Genomic DNA, 19,476 nt, shown 5'->3' on the forward strand with positions numbered 1-19,476 from the left:
AGGGGCTGGAGCACAAGAGATGGGGAAGGGCTGAGGGAGCTACGGGGTTCAGATGGAGAAGACTCAGGGGGGACCTGATGGCTCCCTCCAAGTGCCTGCAGGAGGATGGAGCCAGGAGGGGCTGGGCTCTGCTCCCAAGGAACAAGGGATGGGACAAGAGGAAACGGCCTCGAGCTGCACCAGGGCAGGTTCAGATGGAGCTGAGGAACAATTCCTGCCCCAAAAGGATGCGGTGCTGCACTGGGATATGCACAGTACCTCTGCTGGGCACGTTTGGGAATGAGCAGGACACTACCATGGAGCTGTGATCCCGTCTCTCCCTGGGACAGGGCTTACAGGGAGGGTAGGAGCAGTGAAGGAGATGGTGTTGGTGTTGGACAGTGTGAGCAGTGAAGGAGGTGGTGTTGGGCACAGTGTGAGCAGTGAAGGAGGTGGTGTTGGGCACAGTGTGAGCAGTGAAGGAGGTGGTGTTGGGCACAGTGTGAGCAGTGAAGGAGGTGGTGTTGGGGCAGTGTGAGCAGTGAAGGAGGTGGTGTTGGTGTTGGGGACAGTGTGAGCAGTGAAGGAGGCAGTGTTGGGACAGTGTGAGCAGTGAAGGAGGTGGTGTTGGTGTTGGGGCAGTGTGAGCAGTGAAGGAGGCAGTGTTGGGACAGTGTGAGCAGTGAAGGAGGTGGTGTTGGTGTTGGGGACAGTGTGAGCAGTGAAGGAGGTGGTGTTGGTGTTGGGGACAGTGTGAGCAGTGAAGGAGGTGGTGTTGGTGTTGGGGACAGTGTGAGCAGTGAAGGAGGCAGTGTTGGTGTTGGCACAGTGAGTGCCACTGAGGAGATGGAGGTTACAGAAACCCCCCGGCCAAGAGCACAGAAGAACAAACCTCATTTATTACTAAATGATTAACATTGCACTGATTCCAGAGTCAGCAGCCTGAGGTAACCACAGTGTCCAGGCCTCAGAGCACCCAACCCTGGTGCAGCTCATCCCATTGGGAGCCTGCAGAGCTGCACCTGAGGAGGAGCTGGAGGTGGGAGATGGGGCTCCAGGTTCTGCCCTCAGGCCTGACCCTCACAGCGCTGCCAGCTCCTGCTCCCTGAGAGCCCAGCCCTGAGAGGGGCTGGTGGGTGCAGCTGGAGCCATGGTGGGTGCTGGTGCAGTCCCTGCTGGGCTGGTGGGGTGAAGCCAGAGCCATGGGAAGCGTCTCTTGGTGGTACCAGGTGAGGAGGGAGCAGTGCTCGGTGCCTGCCATGGTTGGTAACCTTCACATGGGCTCTGCTCCAGCCTCAGGCTCTGCCCATGCTGGGCTCACAGTGGATCCTCTGCCCAGTGCCTGGTCCTCTCCAGCAGCTCCTACTTGAACCTGGTGTCCAGCTGAAACCAGAGCAACCACAGCTCCCGTCAGCAACGCACCAGTCCCCACTGGGAGGAGCAGTCTGGGCTCTGTGCTTTACCCCATTGGCATCACTTCACCCCCCGTGCTCTGGGGCAGCACAAGCATTAAACCAGGGGCTGCTCTTGCACACTGCAGATTGGGTTGTAGGGGAAGGCACAACCTGACCCTTCCTGCACATTCCAACCCCAGCATTGCCTGGATTGGGATCTTGTCCTGGCTACTGGAGCTACACCTGATGCTTAAGTTAAAGAAGCCTAGAACGTGTTTGATGCCAAAGAGGGAAGGATCTTCCCAGCAGCCCTAAAGCAACACAATAATCACCCCTAGCCCTAAAGCAATGCAATAATCACCCCTAGCCCTAAACTTGGGGTCGTTAAGAACTTGCTCTCATGTCATTTCTTGCTCCTGAAGACCTCAGATCCCAGGGTACGAGTGGGGCACAGGGAAATAAAGGATCAATGGGGCAAAAAGAACTAAGGAGAGGGGAAAAGTGTCTAGTTAATGAACCTACTCCCTGCGCCATAAACCTGCTTCCCTGTGCCACAAACCTGCTTCCCTATGCCACAAACCTGCTCCCTGCACAGCTCCAGCCCGAGGACGGAGCCGCGGCTCTGAGCCCTTCCCACCTTTGCCTTCTCCTTGTGGATGAGCTCCTGCAGCTCCTGGCTCCAGCCCAGCAGCTCCACCAGCGCCTGCACCCCCTGCACCACGTCCCCAAGCTGGGCCACGTCCTTGTGCCGCTGCTGCCACGCAAAGGGGCCCACGAGGTCTCTGTTGATGAGCACCCGGGGGACGGAGCTGCGCACGGCCCCGGCCAGGCTGGCAAAGGGCTCCACCTGCACATGGAGGGGCAGGGAGAGCATCACCCCGAGAGCATCACCCCTGAGAGCATCACCCCTGAGAGCATCACCCTGAGAGCATCACCCCTGAGAGCATCACCCCTGACAGCATCACCCCTGAGATCATCACCCTGACAGCATCACCCCAAGAGCATCACCCCTGACAGCATCACCCCTGAGATCATCACCCCTGAGAGCATCACCCCTGAGAACATCACCCTGAGAGCATCACCCCTGAGAGCATCACCCCTGACAGCATCACCCCGAGAGCATCACCCCTGAGAGCATCACCCCTGAGAACATCACCCTGAGAGCATCACCCCGAGAGCATCACCCCTGAGATCATCACCCCGAGATCATCACCCCTGAGAGCATCACCCCTGAGAGCATCACCCCGAGAGCATCACCCCTGAGAGCATCACCCTGAGAGCATCACCCCTGAGATCATCACCCCTGAGATCATCACCCCGAGAGCATCACCCCGAGAGCATCACCCCGAGAGCATCACCCCGAGAGCATCACCCCGAGAGCATCACCCCTGAGAGCATCACCCCTGAGATCATCACCCCGAGAGCATCACCCCGAGAGCATCACCCCGAGAGCATCACCCTGAGAGCATCACCCCTGAGAGCATCACCCCGAGAGCATCACCCTGAGAGCATCACCCCAAGAGCATCACCCCCTGAGAGCATCACCCTGAGAGCATCACCCCTGAGAGCATCACCCCTGAGAGCATCACCCCTGAGAACATCACCCTGAGAGCATCACCCCAAGAGCATCACCCCAAGAGCACGAACTCAGCCAGAGCCATGAGCCCTGCATGGAACCGGCCCCACTGTGGGTGTCACCAGGGATCTGCCCTCGGGTACTACAAATCCCATTATCCCAAGGGTTGGAAGGGACCTCGGAAGCTCATCCAGTCCAACCCCCTGCAGGGTAACCCACAGCACAGGCTTAGCTCTTGCTCTGCCTGCAGAGCACAGGGGTTCTCGGGGGTCTCAGGTTCAGGTACCCCCTTTCCCTCCTGCCACCCCAAACTCTACCTCCACAACCCCACTTCTTCCCTCCTGTACCCCCCTCCTCCAGGCCCCTCATGTCCCAGGCCCCAGACCTCCAGCGACGTCCCGATGACGAAGAGCAGGTCAGCCATGGGGAAGTCAACCACGTGCAGCAGGAATCGCTGTGGGAGCTCCTCACCGAAGAACACGATGTCAGGTTTGATGAGGCCGGTGCAGACGGGGCAGCGAGGGACCCTGTCCTCCATCACATCCCCCTGCAGCGAGAGGGACCCCACAGCCCCGAGCCTCAGCCCTGGGGTGAGGCAGCCACAGCCCTGCCATGGTTCTCCTCCTCCTCATTGCCCTGTGTTGATGCCCATCCCAGAGCACTCACCCTGAAGTCCTCTCCTGGGAAGTTCCTTCGGCACACGGTGCAAGAGGCAGTGGCAAAGGTGCCATGAGCTTCCACCAGCTTGTCGGGAGGGATCCCAGCAACTGGGTACGGCACATGGGAAAGGAGCAGCTCAGTATGGGGTGAAACCAGGAACCCCAGTGTGCCTGTCCCAGTCCTGCCCCTGCTCTGCTGCTGCTGAGCAATGGGGAAGGGAGAGCTCACCCCGCTCCAGCCCATCGATGTTCTGGGTGTAGAGGCGCAGCAGGAGCCCCTTGTCGTGCAGCAGCCTCAGGAAGTAGTGGGTGTAGTTGGGTCTGTAGTTACCAGGGTAGAGCTCCTTGGCCAGGGTGAAAAAGGGCTTGGGGTTGATAAAGAAATAGGCGAGTTCAAAGATGGCCTCTGGGTAGGGGATGTTGTACTGCTGTAGGTTACTGTAGAGCCCACTGCCTGGGGACCTGCGGAGCAGAGAGGGGCTGGAGTCAGGGTGCAGAAGGGAGGGCAGTGACAGTGGTGGAGCAGCTCTGCTCTGGAGCCAGGCTGGGAGCTGGGCTGGGGCAGCCTGGGCAAGAGAAGGGGAGACCTGAGAGCAGCTCCAGTGCCTAAAGGGGCTGCAGGAAACCTGGAGAGGGGCTTGGGACAAGGGATGGAGGGACAGGCCAAGGGGAATGGCTTGAACCTGCCTAAGAGAGGGGAGACTGAGCTGAGCTCTGAGGCAGAAGCTGTTCCCTGGGAGGGTGCTGAGGCGCTGGCACAGGGTGCCCAGAGAAGCTGTGGCTGCCCCATCCCTGGCAGTGCTCAAGGCCAGGTTGGACACAGGGGCTTGGAGCAGCTGCTCCAGTGGAAGGGGTTGGGGCTGGAGGAGCTTTAAGGTCCCTTCCACCCAAACCAGGCTGGGTTCTGGGACTTAAGCATCCTGAAGCCCTGGGCCAAGGAATGGCCCCAATCCTGGCTGGGAAAGGAGCATCAGGAATGGGGGCTCCTGTGCCCCGACTGGCACAGAAAAGCCAAACGGGGGGTGAGAATGGCAGGGACGGCACCAGGCTGAGGTCTGGGCTCTGGATGCGGTACCTGAAGTCGGGGATGCCGCTGGGGGTGCTGATCCCGGCTCCAGCCATCACCACCACCCGCTCACACTCCCTGCTCCGCATGAGCTCAGCCACATCCCGCAGGCTCAGCTGCTTCCGTCCGTCCCCTCCGCAGTGACCGAGCCCCAGGACGGCTGCGGCAGCCACAGACAGGGACAGGGGCCGTGTCCATGGGATCCTGTGGGAACAGGGGGAAGCACAGCCCGGGATGGGAGCGGCTCTGCCCGTCCGAGCCGGACCCGGGGACAGTGTCACTCTATGGGATCTCAGACCCATCCCCAGTGCCCAGTGTCCCCATTGCGCTCTATGGGGATCTCAGATCCATCCCCGGTGCCCGGTGTCGCTCTATGGGATCTCAGACACATCCCGGTGCCCGGTGTCGCCATTGTGCTCTATGGGGATCTCAGATCCATCCCCGGAGCCCGGTGTCCCCATTGCGCTCTATGGGATCTCAGACCCATCCCCAGTGCCCGGTGTCGCTCTATGGGGATCTCAGATCCATCCCTGGTGTCCCCATTGCGCTCTATGGGATCTCAGACCCATCCCCGGTGTCCCCATTGCCCTCTATGGGATCTCAGCTCCATCCCCGGTGCCCGGTGCTCCCCGGTTTGATCCCCGGTGCTCGGGGGGTTCAGGCCCCTCCCGTGCGCTGAGCTCCGGGGTTGCTGTCCCCGGGACAGCTCAGCCCCGGTTACCGGCGGCCCCTGACCCCTTCCCCATGGCCGCCGCCGGCCGTTACCGCCGCGGCCCCGCAGGCTCCGGTGCCCCCGGTACATCCGGTTCCTCCCTCGGTACCGGAGCGGACCCCACGTACCTGGGAGCAGAGCGGAGCGGGAGCCGGGCCGGGCCCGAGCCCCCCGCGGGGCCAAGCTCCCGGAGGCTCCGCCAGGCTGCGAGACAAGGACCGGGCGGTGAGGGGGGGTCCGCACCCCCCGTACCCCCCCCCGGTATCCCCCGTACCCTCCGTACCTCCCCATACCCCCCCCGTACCCCCCCCGGTACCCCCGTATCCCCCGTACCCCCGTACCCTCCGTACCTCCCCGTACCCCCCCCCCCGCACCCCCCCCGCACCCCCCCCGTAACCCCCGTACCCCCCGGTACCCACCGTACCCCCCCCGGTACCCCCGTACCCCCTCCCCGTCCCCCCCTCACCGGCCGCCAGCAGCCCCCGCCTCGCCCCTCTCTCCATGGCCGCGCTCCCCGCTCCCCGTTACCGCAGTGCCCCGAGTACGAGCGCGGAGCCCTCACCCCCCCCCCCCCCCCCCCCGGTCCGGTCCCGGTGCGGGCCCCGCTCGGAGCCGGTGCGGGGGCTGCGGGGGGGGCCCTGCGGGGGGGGGGGGGGGTCGGGGTCCGTGATGCGTTACCATGGTTACCGCAGGCCCCGGGGGGGGGGTCACCGCGGAGCCCTACGGTACCCGGCGTGCCCTGCGCGGCCGGAAGTGAGTGTGCAGAGCGCGGCCTGCACCGGAGCCGCCGCCGCCGCCATGAAGGACGTACCTGGGTTCCTGCAGCAGAGCCAGAGCCAGAGCCCAGGCCCGGGACAGGCTGCGGTGTGGCACCGGCTGGAGGAGCTCTACAGCAAGAAGTGAGGGGGGGGCACCGGGGGGGGCACCGGGGGGGGCACCGGGGGGGCACCGGGGGGGCACCGGCTGGAGGAGCTCTACAGCAAGAAGTGAGGGGGGGGGACCGGGGGGGGCACCGGGACAGGCTGCGGTGTGGCACCGGCTGGAGGAGCTCTACAGCAAGAAGTGAGGGGGGGGGCACCGGGGGGGGCTGAGGCACCGGGGGGGGTACCGGGGGGGGCACCGGGGGGGCTGAGGCAGCGGAGGCCGTTGGGCTTTGTCCCTGTGGGTAACGGCGGGACAGGGATGTGGGAATGTCCGGATGGGGATGTCGGGACAGGGATGTTGAGATGGGAATGTCGTGTGTGGGAATGTCGGGACAGGGATGTGGGGACGGGAATGTCGGGACAAGGATGTTGGGATGGGAATGTTGGGTGTGGGAATGTCGGGACAGGGATGTCGGGTGTGGGATTTTGGGATTGGAATGTCGGGTATGGGAATGTCGGGACAGGGATGTGGGAACGGGAATATCGGGTGTGGGAATGTCAGGACAGTGATGTCGGGATGGGAATGTCGCGTGTGGGAATGTTGGGACAGGGATGTTGGGATGGGAACATCGGGTGCGGGGTACGGAGCCGGTGCAGGGCCCAAGCTCACGGAGCGGTTCCCATTCCCGAAGGCTCTGGCACCAGCTGACCCTGCAGGTCCTGGACTTCGTGCAGGATCCCTGCTTCGCCCAAGGGGATGGGCTCATCAAGGTGAGCACTGCTCCTGTGGGGCTGCAGTGGGGCTGACGGCACCGGTGCTGGGCCCGGTTCGTGCCGGTGCCTGGTGGGAGCCGCAGGACCTGGGGCTGGTGTCCCTTTGAGGAGCTTTAAAGGACTCCGTGATCTCATTCCCTGCAGGGGTTGTGGGGGTGTTGCGGGGGGAGCCTTCCTCTTCCCTGTTGTTACAATGGGATGGGCTGGGGGGGTCACGGATGCTTTGGGGTATGTGAGAGGTTGTTCCCCCCGCTGGGAGCTCCTTCCATTCACAGCCATAAGCACACGCTCAGCACAGTCAGGTCTGGTCTGGGTGCACATGGAGTCATGGGCTCTGTGGGCTTGGGGTGAAATCCCAGGTGGTTATTCCCATGACAAAGAGCCATGGGTCTATATGGAATTCATTCTCTCTGGGATGTGTGCAGGGAGCACTGGGAAAGCCTTAGTGCCTGTTGTACAGCAGGGGCCAGCCTAGAGCAGGAGGTGCTGGATGTGGTGCATCCTGGAGCTCTCCCTGTGAGCAGGAGGAGGCTGCAGGGCCAGAACTGGCTCAAACGAGCAGGTTCTGGCTCCTGGGGTCTGTACAGAGCACACATCCCTGTTGGGTGCCCTGTGCTTTGTGGGGACAATGGAGCACAGTGAAGGGGGTGTTGGAGCTCCAGCCCTGACTGTTGGTGTCTTTGTGCCTGCAGCTCTATGAGAACTTCATCAGCGAGTTTGAGCACAGGTGAGTGTGTTTGCTGGAGCCCTCAGTCACCTCCTGCTGCCTGACACCATCCTGACAGTGAGCTTTGTGTTCCAGGGTGAACCCCTTGTCCCTGGTGGAGATCATCCTCCATGTGGTCAGGCAGATGACAGGTAAGTGTCCTCACCTCCTGCTCACACTGCTTGTGACAACGGGTGCTGTGAAGTTACCAGTTAATAGGAACAGCCGTTAACTGGTTAATAGCAACAGGTAAACCTTTAGCGTTAGCCTGTTGTCCTGCTGGGGTATTGAAAAGGGGGGACATCAACTCAGAAGGTGTAATTGCTGCTACATGGAGTAGTGGGTGTGCTGTTTGCTGGAGGAAAGGCTGGTGAGCAGCAAGCCCAGGCTGCAGAGAGCAGCACCTTTGGGCAGGGAACTATAGAAAACACCTTCCAGTCTTCATGAGTCAGTGTTTGTAGGCTGAGGTTTAGTTCCAGCAGGAATCCCTGATATTGCTGCTTTCCCTTCTCCTTCAGATCCCAACGTGGCTCTTACTTTCCTGGAAAAGACTCGGGAAAAGGTAAGTTCTCTGGCAGTTCACTTGCAGGGATCATTTTCCATGGGGGCATCTGTGGGGCAGCAGAGGGAGGAGGATGTGTGTGTGTTAAACCAGGGCTGGAGGACACCACTGCAGCTCTGTGTTGTAGTGCAGGAGCAGTTACCAGATGCTGCAGGGCTGGGGCAGCTCTGAGCACGTGTCTGTGCCCTGCAGGTGAAGAGCAGTGATGAAGCTGTCATCCTGTGTAAAACAGCCATTGGGGCACTGAAGCTCAACATTGGAGACCTCCAGGTCACCAAGGTGAGGGGGGGCTCGCGTGGTTGGGTGGTGTGGGGCAGTGACACCAGTGTGGCTGTGCCTGGTGCTGGGCTTTGGTCTGGGTGAGATGATGATAGATTGGGGTTGCCAGGAGGACCTGCACTTCTGCCTTTCATCATAGAGCCCATATAGAAGCACATAGGGTGCTTCTGGCCAAACCTCTGAGGTTTCAGTGAGGTCCTGATGCAGCAGTTGAGGCACTGTTGGTTATTGATGCTTAGTGCAGCATTGATGTGCACCACTGGGGAGGACAAACACCTCGATCTGTTCCAGCTTGGAGGCTCTCATGCATTCAGCAGTGTTACTGCTTGCTGGTGAGCTGCTGACCATGGACTAGTGCATCCCTCCCTGTGCTAAACACGTTGGGGTTTCATCTCCTGGCTTTGTTTAGAGCCCTCTCTGAAACCTGAGATGAGTTTTCATGCAGTGCAGTGTTATGCTGCTCAGAGCAAGCACAGGTTTGATGGGTTTGGTGGGTGTAAGTACATGGAAAGCATGTCTGTACCTGCAGGTACAGCTGCAGGGTTGTGTTCTGGGAGGTTTGGGTTTGCTTTGTGGACTTACCCAACTCGTGTGTAAGAGGAGAACACCACAGCTTTATCTTTAGTGCTCTGTAGTGGCTGTGTCCTCATCTGCTCTTTACTACCACATGGCTCTTACTTGTGGCCCACACGAGGCTGCTGTAGCCTTTACACAGTGACTGGGGGGGTGAGGGACCTTCACCTGTCACAGCCAGGTCCTCACCCTCCTGCAGGAGACCATTGAGGAGGTGGAGGAGATGCTGAACAACCTCCCTGGGGTGACCTCGGTGCACAGCCGCTTCTATGACCTCTCCAGCAAGTACTACCAGACCATTGGGAACCATGCCTCTTACTACAAGGATGCTCTGCGGTTCCTGGGCTGCATTGACGTCAAGGACCTGCCGGGTAACTCCTCTGCCCAGCACCAGAGCCCCAGCTTTCACTCTGCTTTACCCCTTCAGTCTCAGTGAAGGCACTGGTGCTTTCTCAATGCATTTTGAATTGGCTGTACTTGGGCCAGGGGTTAGCTACAAAGAGGAGCCCACAAGAAGAACTGGCTGAGTAGGATTGTGCTGCTAACCTGAGGTGATGGGAGGGAGGAAGTGCCCTCAGCAGAAGAGTTGGTTCTAGTTCCCCAAATCCTCATTATAGATTCAGAGAGTGGCTCTTCTGGGCTGGGGCTGCTGCAGGCTGAGCTTCAGGCTTGGGGAGGAGGAGGCTGGGAGTGCTTTGATGCAGGCACAGAGAGGAGGCTGAGGTTGGTGAGGCTTTGGTGCTGCTTCATCCCCACTGATCCACTTGTTGCTTTGTGTTGTGTTCCTCCCAGCGTCAGAGCAGCAGGAGAGAGCCTTTACCCTGGGGCTGGCCGGGCTCTTGGGAGAAGGAGTTTACAACTTTGGGGAGCTGGTGAGTTGCTGCTTCACCCCTCCAGCTGCTCTCAGGAGCTGGTTCAGCCCCACTGACACCATCCTGCCTGTGCTGCAGCTCATGCACCCTGTCCTGGAGTCCCTGAGGAGCACGGACCGCCAGTGGCTCATTGACACCCTCTATGCCTTCAACAGTGGGAACGTGGAGACCTTCCAGGCCCTGAAGGCAGCGTGGGGCCAGCAGGTGAGCGGGGCTGCTCCACTGGTTACAGAGGGACACTGGGTCTTCACTGGGAGAATGCCTGAGGAATTGTGGTCACTGGTGTGGTTTCAGGTGCAGCACAGTGATGCTGCTTTCACTGTGATACATGGTGGTCGGTTTTGGCTTCCCTCTGTGCTTGGTTCATTGAGAGAAGTAAAAGAGATCTCTGGTGATCCAAGGGCAAAGCAAACCCATCATGTGGTCCTACAGAGGAAGATAATCCCTGATGTCGTTTCCATAATGCCATTCACTCCCAGTACTGGAACTGCTTCCAGTGTGAGACAGTGGCTGTTCCTTGTGTTCTGGGAGGCTTGAGGAGTGTGGTGTTGGGTGCTGACTGCTCTGGCTGTCCCAGACCTCACTGACACAGTTGTAGTTCACAGGTTACCTTGTGTCCAAGTAATGATGAACTTACTTGTTCTGTTCCATCCCCTTCCAGCCAGACCTGGCTGCAAATGAAGCACTGCTGCTGCAGAAGATTCAGCTCTTGTGTCTAATGGAGGTGAGCCAGGAGCTGGGGCCTGTCAGAGATGTGGGAGATGGAAGGGGCTGCTCCAGCTGCCTTTGGTGGGGGTGGAATAGGGTGTTCTCTGCTGTGCTCCTTCACCCATCCCACTGGAGCTCCTGGGTTTCTGTAGTTGGCTGCCAAGGTTGCCTGTAGATGGTGCCAGAAGGCAAGTGGTGCTGGGGAAAGGCTGCTGCTGTGTGCGGAGTCCCAGGGGGTGAGCTCCTTCAGGCAGGGTGTGGAGATGGGGAAGGCAGGAGCAGACTTTGTGAATGGGTGTTCCAGAAACAGGTTTCTAAAACACACTGAAAATCTTCATTCCAAACAGTTTCAAACTCTTTCTGTCACTTTGTCTCCCTGGCCCTGGCTCTTCCAAAACTCAATATTGAGTTATCAGAAGCATAACACGTTTGTGTACCCCCGTGTGTGGATGTGTGTGTATGTTAATGTGTGTGCACATTCCACTTCTGGTGTGTTCCTGTGACCCCAGAGGTCCTGTGTTACCTCAGGGATGTGACTGTGCTGAGGTGTTCCAGGCCTGGCTGCTGTGCTCTGTGTGTCCTGGGGCTGGGTGTGTGTGTGTGTGTGCAGGAGGCAGGGGTGCTGCTCCTCTCTGCTCACATCAGTGTTTGCAGCATCCTGGTTAAGGTGGGCAGAGCAGGAGCTGGGGCAGGCAGAGCAGGAGCTGGGGCAGGCAGAGCAGGAGCTGGGGTGGGCAGAGCAGGAGCTGGGGCAGGCAGAGCAGGAGCTGGGGCAGGCAGAGCAGGAGCTGGTGTGGGCAGAGCAGGAGCTGGTGTGGGCAGAGCAGGAGCTGGTGTGGGCAGAGCAGGAGCTGGTGTGGGCAGAGCAGGAGCTGGGGTGGGCAGAGCAGGAGCTGGGGCAGGCAGAGCAGGAGCTGGGGTGGGCAGAGCAGGAGCTGGTGTGGGCAGAGCAGGAGCTGGGGTGGGCAGAGCAGGAGCTGGGGCAGGCAGAGCAGGAGCTGGGGCAGGCAGAGCAGGGCAGCACGGGGCTGGGGTCTCACTTGTTCTCTGTTTGCTGCCTGCAGATGACCTTCACCCGGCCAGCCAACCACAGGCAGCTCACCTTCGAGGAGATTGCCAGGAGTGCCAAAGTCACCGTGAACGAGGTGAGCTCAGCTGCAGGCACCAGTGGTGCTTGTGGGGCTCTCGGGGGTCTGGATGGAGCTGCTCCCGGAGGTTTGAAGTGTTCTCCCTGCTCCTGTGCTTTGGAGAGCTCTGGAGGAAGGGATCAGCTGCTTTGGTGCTCCTGGTTCTTGGTTAACACATCTCTGAGGATCCTCAGTGCTGGTGTTGGGCTGCAGGAGAGCTCTGCAGGTCATCCCTTCCCAGCTGCTCTGGAGCAGGCACTGGGTTAGGCTGTGCAGGGCTCTGCCTGCTTCGAGTGCTTCCAGCAAGGGGAAATGTCACCAATGTTTCATGTCTCTTATGGTGAAGAGATTCCTGCTGTTACCCAGATGGGTCTGAGCTGCAGGAAACGCTGCTGTGGCCTCTGTCCTGTACTGTGTATCCCTGTGAGAACACTTCCTCTTATCTTCCATGTCCCTGGGTGCTGGACCACTGTGGGGAGGTGCCCCCAAGCAGCCCCTTACCCAGGCTGAACAAAGGTTTCCTCACAGGGCCAGGGCCTTGGTGGCCCTTGGCTGAGCTCCCCCAGTCCTGCAGTGGGTGATGCAGAACTGATGCAGTGATGCAGCTTCACTCAGCACTTGCAGAGCAGAGTCACCAGGACATGGTTCCCTTTGTGGCTCCTGCTGACCCCAGACTCTGCTCCTTCCCCCAGAGTATATTGGGAATACCACATGTGAAGGCCACCACATCGGTCGGGTACATCCCACCCCTGGTAAATCCATGTTGACTGTTCCCAATTCCCTCATTCTTCCTGGATTTCAGGGAAAAGAAAGTGAAACTACTCATAGGGAAAAGGAACCTGCTGTGTAGTTACAGCTGAGCCTGCAGGCAGGATCCTGGCCTGCAGGAGAGGGGTGTGAGCAGCTGCAGCAGCTCCTGGCTCTGCTGTGGTGCTGAACACCTCCCAAGGCAGAGCGAGGTCAGGGGTTTGCTCCTCTGGGCAATGGATGCTTCCCAGTTGTGCCCTGGACTTGTCTGTGCTGGTTTCAGGTGGAGCTGCTGGTGATGAAGGCGCTCTCAGTGGGCTTGGTGAAGGGCAGCATCGATGAAGTGGACAAGAGGGTGCACATGACGTGGGTGCAGCCACGTGTGCTGGACTTACAACAGGTACTGGAACAGAGGCACAACTGGTGTGTGGTGGGTGAGGGCACTGGGAGGGCTGGGGGGGGGGTCAGTGCTTGGGCACTGGTCTCCTTGGTGCTCTTGAGGATGCTCAGGGCAGGAGGAGGTGGATCAGCTTTTCCCCATTCCTTTTGCCATCCTCCTTTAGCCTTTACCCTGTGTGTGTTGCACTGTGTGTGCTGCACTAAGCAGGAGCAAACAGTGACACTTCTGAAAGCCACAGGAAGCACCATGGAACACAAGTGCTGGGGGTTTTCCAGAAGGATGCAGACACCTTCAAGCCTTAATGTATGAACCAGTTCTGGAGCGTCAGGGTTGTGGGTGCAAGAGAGAGGTTGAGGGTGGTAAAGATGAAGGTGCTGAATGTCTCAGGTGCATCCTCTTAACGTTTTGGGAGGCCATGCAGGGGCCTTCACCTCAAAACCCCAACACATCAGTACATGGATCACTGGCTGCAAACAATCCCTTCTGTGCCTCTCCATTTAACTTCAACCATTGCTGTTCTGACAGTGTAAGCTCTTCAGGAGCATCTTTCCTCTGCACATGGCAGTTGTTGGCATCTCGGGTGTTTGTCCTTGAGGGTGGACACTGAGGTTGCTGTGGGCTTGCCTTGCAGATCAAAGGGATGAAAGATCGCCTGGAGTTCTGGTGCACGGACGTGAGGAGCATGGAGATGCTGGTGGAGCACCAAGCCCATGACATCCTGACATAGAGCCCCTGCACTGCCCCGGGACAGGGAATCCTGGTGCCAGCAGCACTCACCACTGACTGTACTGCATTATACTGGGGGGGGAGAGGGGGGAGCAGCTCTTGAGGCTTGTTGGGAGGAGTAAGTGGCCTTTTGCTGTGTGAGCCTTTGGTGCTTGGAAGTGAGATTTCCCTGATGACTCACATGGACGGCACTGGCCTGGGGGTCCCATCCTGTTCTGGGACAGGGGTTCATTCACCACACTGCTGTGGGAGGATGGGTGCTGGTGCCTGGCACGGGGCAGAGGCTGTTTGCTGGGTAAGGGGCAGCGGGAGCTCCTTTCCGGGAGCCGGAGTGGTGCCTGACGTTGTACCTGGTGTTTGGTGGTGGTACTGGCCTCCGGAGCAGTGCCTGACATTGTACCTGGTGTTCGGTGGTGGTACTGGCCTTAGGAGGGCACAGCTGCCCCTGCCCCACGGCAGCAGCCTCCTGCTCCCCCCTCCTCCCTGGCAGAGGGAGTTTGCTCCCGCAGAGGGTGTCCTGGGATTCCTGTGCTGTGGAAGAGGTTCCTGCACTCGGGGGTTTGTGTTCCCAGCACTGCTCCCACGAGGCACTGGAATAAACTCCTCTGCCTTCCCTTTCACCTGGAGCTGTGTTTGTGTCCCAGCACCTGCACTGAGCCTCTGCTCCGGGGGAGGCACAAGGGATCTGCACAGCCCATCACCACCAGTGGGGTTCATGGGTTACTCAGCGGGTAGCACCTTGTGCTCTGCTCCCCTGGGAAGCTGTGGTCCCAGTGCCTGGTGGAAAAGCCCTAAAGGAGGCCAAAGATGAGGAGGTTTCCAGGATGCTGGAGCGGTGCTGGCTCCAGAGCCACTGCTGCTTCCCTAGCAGGTAACGTGGGCAATGAGCTGTGTTTGGGGCAGGAAAGGGACACGTCAGACATGCAGCTCTGCTCTGGGCCATTGGCCATGTCCCTGCAGCCTGTGAGTGGTTCCTTGCTGGGATTTAACCAGTTTGCTCCTTTGTCAGTGCTGTGTTCTGGTGTCAGCCCCGTGCGGGGGGAGCTCCAGCTCCATGGAGAGCACAGCTCCAGGCTGCAGCCTCATAAAGGAATCACCTTTGTGGAGCCATGGAATGAGTGAGGTTGGAAAGACCCTCAGGATCCTGGAGCCCAACCTGTCCCAGCACTGCCAGGGCCACCCCTGAGCCCGAGCAGGGGTCACATCAGAGCCCTATGGACAAGCTGAAGCAAACCCGACCCCCTCAATATGAACTGAACTTTAATGAGCAAAGCCCAAGGGCTCCCCCCCAGTGAGGCTCCATCCTGTGGCCTTGGGTCCACTCATGTCTGCTCTCACCAGGCTGCGGGTGATGCTTTGCTGCTCCTCACTCGGGTCTGTGCTTGTAGTGCTCGATGTTTCCCAGGATCCAGCCTGTTGGGACCATGAAGCAGGCGAACATGATGGAAAACGCGATGGCTTGTTCCTGTGGGGGAGACATGGAGGGGCTGTGAGATGGAAGGAAGGGTCTATGGCACAGCAGGGTCTATGGCACTGCAGGGTCAGTGGCACAGCAGGGTCAGTGTCAGCCCCAATCTGGCCACCCTGGCTGGGGCCGCAGCCACTCGCTCCTGTCCCTGCCCCTGTCCTGTCCCCGTCCCCATCCCTGGCCTCGGGCCTGGGCTCGGCTCCCGCAGCTGCTCCTGACTTTGAGATGACTTTGCCGTCGCTGCCGCTCCCGGTGCCCCAGCCCCTGGCACTGCCCCTGGCACTGTCCCCAGGCCGGAGCCAGCAGGGGTTATGGTGCAAACCCCTCGGAGCTCCCCTTGCCTGGGGACACCAGCTCGGGGTGAGTGTTCCATGGGGGGGCAATGCTGGGGCTGTCCCTGCATGGGCTGGGGCTGCTCCCACCCCGTCCCTGGTCCTTGGGCTGTGCCTCGGCCTCGCCTCCCTGTAGCAGGGCCCTGAACCCGGAGGGTAAAAGAGGGGCTCAAAGGATGGAGTCAAACAGGAGGAGCCTGAAGAGGGGAGGAGGGGGTGCTCCTGCTGGGGGGGGGGGGGCACCGTCCTCCCTCCCCCCCTCCCCTGTTGCCTTAGAACGCCCCAAACCAGTTTGCTGCTTGCCTGGAGCTGGAGCTCCCCCTTTGTCCCCACGGAACTGGAGCCCCCCTTTGTCCCCATGGAGCTGGAGCCCCCCCCTTTGCCCCATGGAGATGGAGACCCCCTTTGTCCCCATGGAGCCGATGCCCCCCCCAAGTACTCACGGCAGCTGAGAGCGGGTGCTCGGGTGGATGGGACCTGAGGTGAGCTCTGGGGACCTGCAGGGGCCGCAGGACCGTGGTCAGGAGCCGGGAGCTGTGCTGGAGCCCGAGCATGGCGCTGGCACACGGGGACACGGCTCCTGTAACTGCAGCTGCCTGGCCCGTCACGGCTGTCACTGCTGTCACCGACACCCGTCACAGGGCAAGGCCATCCCATCCCCATACCTGTCACCGGGCAGAGCCATCCCAACCCTGTCACTGGGCAGAGCCATCCCATCCCCATCCCTGTCACTGGGCAGAGCCATCCCATCCCCATCCCTGCCATGGGGCCATCCCATCCCCATCACAGGGCCGCTGGCAGCTGCAGCTCTAAAGGGTGCAGCAGCCCCATCCCCTGAGCAGGAGCTAGTCCCAGTCACTCACTGCTCCTTCAGTTCTCTCCCTCAGCAGCACCCACAAGTGTGGGAGGTCAGAACCTGCATCCCCAGCCAGTGAGGTGGGGCCCGGCCGTGGGGCTCTGTGAGACCTCCCTCTCTCTTATTAAACTCATCGACACTCAGAGCACAATGTGCTGGTTTGAGCTGCTCTGCTGCGCTGCCCGACCTCTGCCCATAGCGAGCAGGCATGGGACCACTCTGCCCATAGTGGTGATGGGACCACTGATGCTCGTCCCATCTGTGGTGGAGCTTCCCCATCTTCCGTCACTGCCCAGTGTTTGCATGGGCTCAAACCCACACGGTCTCAGGCTCCTCCTTGTGTGGTGAGCCCAGCTCCCTGAGCCCGGCTCCATGGCAGAGCTGCTCCAGTCCTCACAGCAGCTCCATGCCCTCCTCTGTGCTCACTGCAGCAGCTCCACGTCCTTAGGGTTCCCCTTCAGCTTCAACACATTCCCTCTGTGCTGGATGACCCGGACCCGGCCGTGTCCTCTCCCGTCGTCGTGGAGCCCGCATGGAGCTACCTGGAGCTGTCCCTCCTGGAGTCGGGAATGTGCCTCCCTCCCCTTGCAGCTCCAGGGGACCCAGGGTGGCAGCAGCCTCTGCTGCAGCTCCGATGGGCTCCGGTCTGTGGAGGTCGGAGCTCTTTGCCCAGGAGCAGTTCTGCCCCTGCTCGGGATCGGATGCTCGGAGCTTGGCCGTGCCTGGGGGGGGGGTTTGCAGAATGAAGCACTTTGAGTGTCCATTGGAGAGGCAGAGGCAGCCGCGTCCGTGCTGCTGGGTCACTGCGGGTGAAGTGCTGTCCCCGTGGGCTGGAGGAGGCTCCTGCACCCCTGGTGTGAACCCACAGCAGCCACAGGCTCAGCCCTCACCTGGACCAGAGGGTTCAGGATGGGAATGGACTGAAGCTGCTGCAGGAGGGGCTGAGCTCAGATGAGATGTGCAGGGGGTGTACAAGGGGTCAGATGAAGTGTACAGAGGGGTGTACAAGGGGTCAGATGAGATGTGCAGGGGGTGTACAAGGGGTCAGATGAGATGTCCAAGGGGTGTACAAGGGGTTAGATGAGATGTCCATTGGGGTGTACAAGGGGTCAGATGAGATGTGCAGGGGGTGTACAAGGGGTCAGATGAGATGTGCAGAGGGTGTACAAGGGGTCAGATGAGATGTCCATTGGGGTGTACAAGGGGTCAGATGAGATGTCCAGAGGGGTGTACAAGGGGTCAGATGAGATGTGCAGGGGGTGTACAAGGGGTCAGATGAGATGTCCATGGGGTGTACAAGGGGTTAGATGAGATGTCCATTGGGGTGTACAAGGGGTCAGATGAGATGTCCAGGGGGTGTACAAGGGGTCAGATGAGATGTCCATGGGTTGTACAATGGGTATTGCTTCAGTTACACAGCTCGCCCAGCAGCTGATGGCTCAGCACCCACTGACTGTGCCTCCCCAGGCAGGACCAGGACACAAACCCCCATTGGGAGCTGCAGCATCAGCCGGACATGGACCAGACCCATCCGAGCTCCTAAGGAGCATGCGCGAGGAGCAGGGGTAAAAGGTGCAGGACTGAGGAAGACTCCTTTACTTCATCTGAAGAGCCCTGCCCAAGGCCAGCAGGAGGCACTGCGCATGCGTGGAGAGCCTCTGAGCTCATTATAATACGCGGGGCTAGAACATGAATATTTATAGGCATATTGTGCAACTAAATACATATGTATGAGTCCAGAGAGGAGATGTAGAGGGATAACGGCGCTGAGATGCGCATGAGTGTCGAGCAGCAATGCCCCGTGCGCCTGCAGCTGAACGGGTACCTCCCATACAACTTCAACGGGTTGGGGACCTTCTTCCCATAACGCTGCCAGTGGCAGAGGTGGGAATTGCACCATCTTAAGGTCCTTTCCAACATAAACTATTCTAAGATTCCATATAAAGTGGGAAAAGGAACTGGGAATGACGGTAGAAAGTCACAAATGCTACAGGTAAAAACTGGAGGCTGATGTAAGGGGCATGAGATGTGCGCAGGGTGTGAGGGGGTGAACCCCACATGAGCCCTTTAAGCTCTGGCGGCTGCATCTGGGCTCAAAGTAGTTGCTTCCAGTTCTAGGGCTGGTCAGGATCAGTGTCTGCAGCTGGGAAACGCAGATGGCACAGGTTACATCATTAGTACCTATGGATTACACTGACCACAAGGCTGTGTAACCTTGTTACTTCCACTTGGGTTCAGACTGAAACAGAGGAGACTGAGGTTAGGTTCAAGGATAGAATCCTTCCATGGGAGGGTGCTGAGGCACAGGGTGACCAGAGAAGCTGTGGCTGCCCCATCCCTGGCAGTGCTCAAGGCCAGGTTGGACACAGGGGTTGGAGCAGCTGCTCCAGTGGAAGGGGTTGGGGCTGGAGGAGCTTCAAGGTCCCTTCCACTCAACCCATTCTCTGGTCTGCGACCTCTTTGGGGACATCTCGGTGCACGCACCCTAACCCTAACCCTAATCCGTGTCCATGCCGGGGCTGTGGCAGCGACAGGAGGTGCCGAGCAGGGCTGGTGCCCTGTGGTGCCGGATGCTGGAGCAGGAGCTCCCTGGCACTGCTCAGCTCCGGTTCGTGCCGCAGACGGGGCACGGGAAGGCAACGGGAACCGGACCCGAAGCTGGAATGCGGCTCGGGTCCGTCTGCAGGAGCCGGCTCAGGGCACCGGGAGCCGCTGTGTCCGGGGCGCTGCTCCGGTGCCGGTTCCTCCTCCCCCGCTGGCCCCCCCCGGCCCGGGCCCCCTTTAACCATTACGGTTGTTTGAGGAGGGGAAAAAAGTGGTTTCCTTCCTTCTCTGCCGGGGAACTTCCGTCCCAGGAACAGCGGCCGGAGCAGGAGCCGGAGCCGGGGCAAGAGCCGGGACAGGGGCAGGAGTCGGGGCTGGAGCCGGAGCAGAGCCGGGGCTGGAGCCGGAGCCGGGGCAGGAGCCGGAGCCAGGGCAGGAGCCGGAGCCGGAGCCGGGGTCGGAGCCGGGGCAGGAGCCGGGGCAGGGGCAGGAGCCGGGGCTGGAGCCGGGGCCGGGGTTGGAGCCACCCTCTCCTCGGAGCCGGAGCTGGAAC

At 60.1% G+C, this 19,476-nt stretch overlaps 3 protein-coding genes across 4 annotated transcripts in view; 2 read left to right on the top strand and 1 right to left on the bottom strand.

The window, feature by feature from the left end:
- NLRP6 (NLR family pyrin domain containing 6) overlaps positions 1 to 19,476 on the top strand; it is a 177,172-nt gene that overhangs the window by 72,166 nt on the left and 85,530 nt on the right. The gene's annotated exons all lie outside the window — the stretch shown is intronic.
- SIRT3 (sirtuin 3) lies at positions 1,111 to 4,947 on the bottom strand. Its single transcript, XM_034061594.1, has 6 exons — positions 4,684 to 4,947; positions 3,838 to 4,070; positions 3,616 to 3,716; positions 3,335 to 3,496; positions 2,011 to 2,220; positions 1,111 to 1,362 (listed from the first exon to the last, which is right to left on the bottom strand). Exons 1-6 carry the CDS (start codon positions 4,761 to 4,763, stop codon positions 1,342 to 1,344), a joined length of 807 nt encoding a protein of 268 aa, XP_033917485.1. The 5' UTR covers positions 4,764 to 4,947; the 3' UTR covers positions 1,111 to 1,341.
- On the top strand, positions 6,140 to 14,317 carry PSMD13 (proteasome 26S subunit, non-ATPase 13). Of its 2 annotated transcripts, XM_034061535.1 has the most exons (14): positions 6,170 to 6,244; positions 6,408 to 6,448; positions 6,942 to 7,020; positions 7,716 to 7,750; positions 7,826 to 7,881; positions 8,248 to 8,291; positions 8,484 to 8,570; positions 9,343 to 9,514; positions 9,936 to 10,015; positions 10,094 to 10,219; positions 10,677 to 10,739; positions 11,788 to 11,868; positions 12,881 to 12,997; positions 13,629 to 14,317. In XM_034061535.1, exons 1-14 carry the CDS (start codon positions 6,185 to 6,187, stop codon positions 13,722 to 13,724), a joined length of 1,137 nt encoding a protein of 378 aa, XP_033917426.1. In that variant the 5' UTR covers positions 6,170 to 6,184; the 3' UTR covers positions 13,725 to 14,317. The 2 variants fall into 2 exon arrangements, with proteins under 2 accessions (XP_033917425.1, XP_033917426.1); XM_034061534.1 differs by lacking the exon at positions 6,408 to 6,448 and having other exon boundaries at positions 6,140 to 6,285.

The sequence above is a fragment of the Melopsittacus undulatus genome, chromosome 4 (genome assembly GCF_012275295.1).
Source record: "Melopsittacus undulatus isolate bMelUnd1 chromosome 4, bMelUnd1.mat.Z, whole genome shotgun sequence".
Classification (NCBI taxonomy): domain Eukaryota; kingdom Metazoa; phylum Chordata; class Aves; order Psittaciformes; family Psittaculidae; genus Melopsittacus; species Melopsittacus undulatus.

Excerpts from the sequence above, each read along its gene's own strand:
- SIRT3 (XM_034061594.1), bottom strand. The coding sequence starts at position 4,763 with ATGCGGAGCAGGGAGTGTGAGCGGGTGGTGGTGATGGCTGGAGCCGGG. Across the intron at positions 3,497-3,615 it reads TCCCAGGAGAGGACTTCAGG|GGGGATGTGATGGAGGACAG; the intron begins GTGAGTGCTCTG and ends CTCTCGCTGCAG. Across the intron at positions 1,363-2,010 it reads TCCACAAGGAGAAGGCAAAG|CTGGACACCAGGTTCAAGTA; the intron begins GTGGGAAGGGCT and ends CTCTGGTTTCAG.
- PSMD13 (XM_034061534.1), top strand. The coding sequence starts at position 6,185 with ATGAAGGACGTACCTGGGTTCCTGCAGCAGAGCCAGAGCCAGAGCCCA. Across the intron at positions 7,751-7,825 it reads ATCAGCGAGTTTGAGCACAG|GGTGAACCCCTTGTCCCTGG; the intron begins GTGAGTGTGTTT and ends TTTGTGTTCCAG. Across the intron at positions 10,220-10,676 it reads AGGCAGCGTGGGGCCAGCAG|CCAGACCTGGCTGCAAATGA; the intron begins GTGAGCGGGGCT and ends ATCCCCTTCCAG.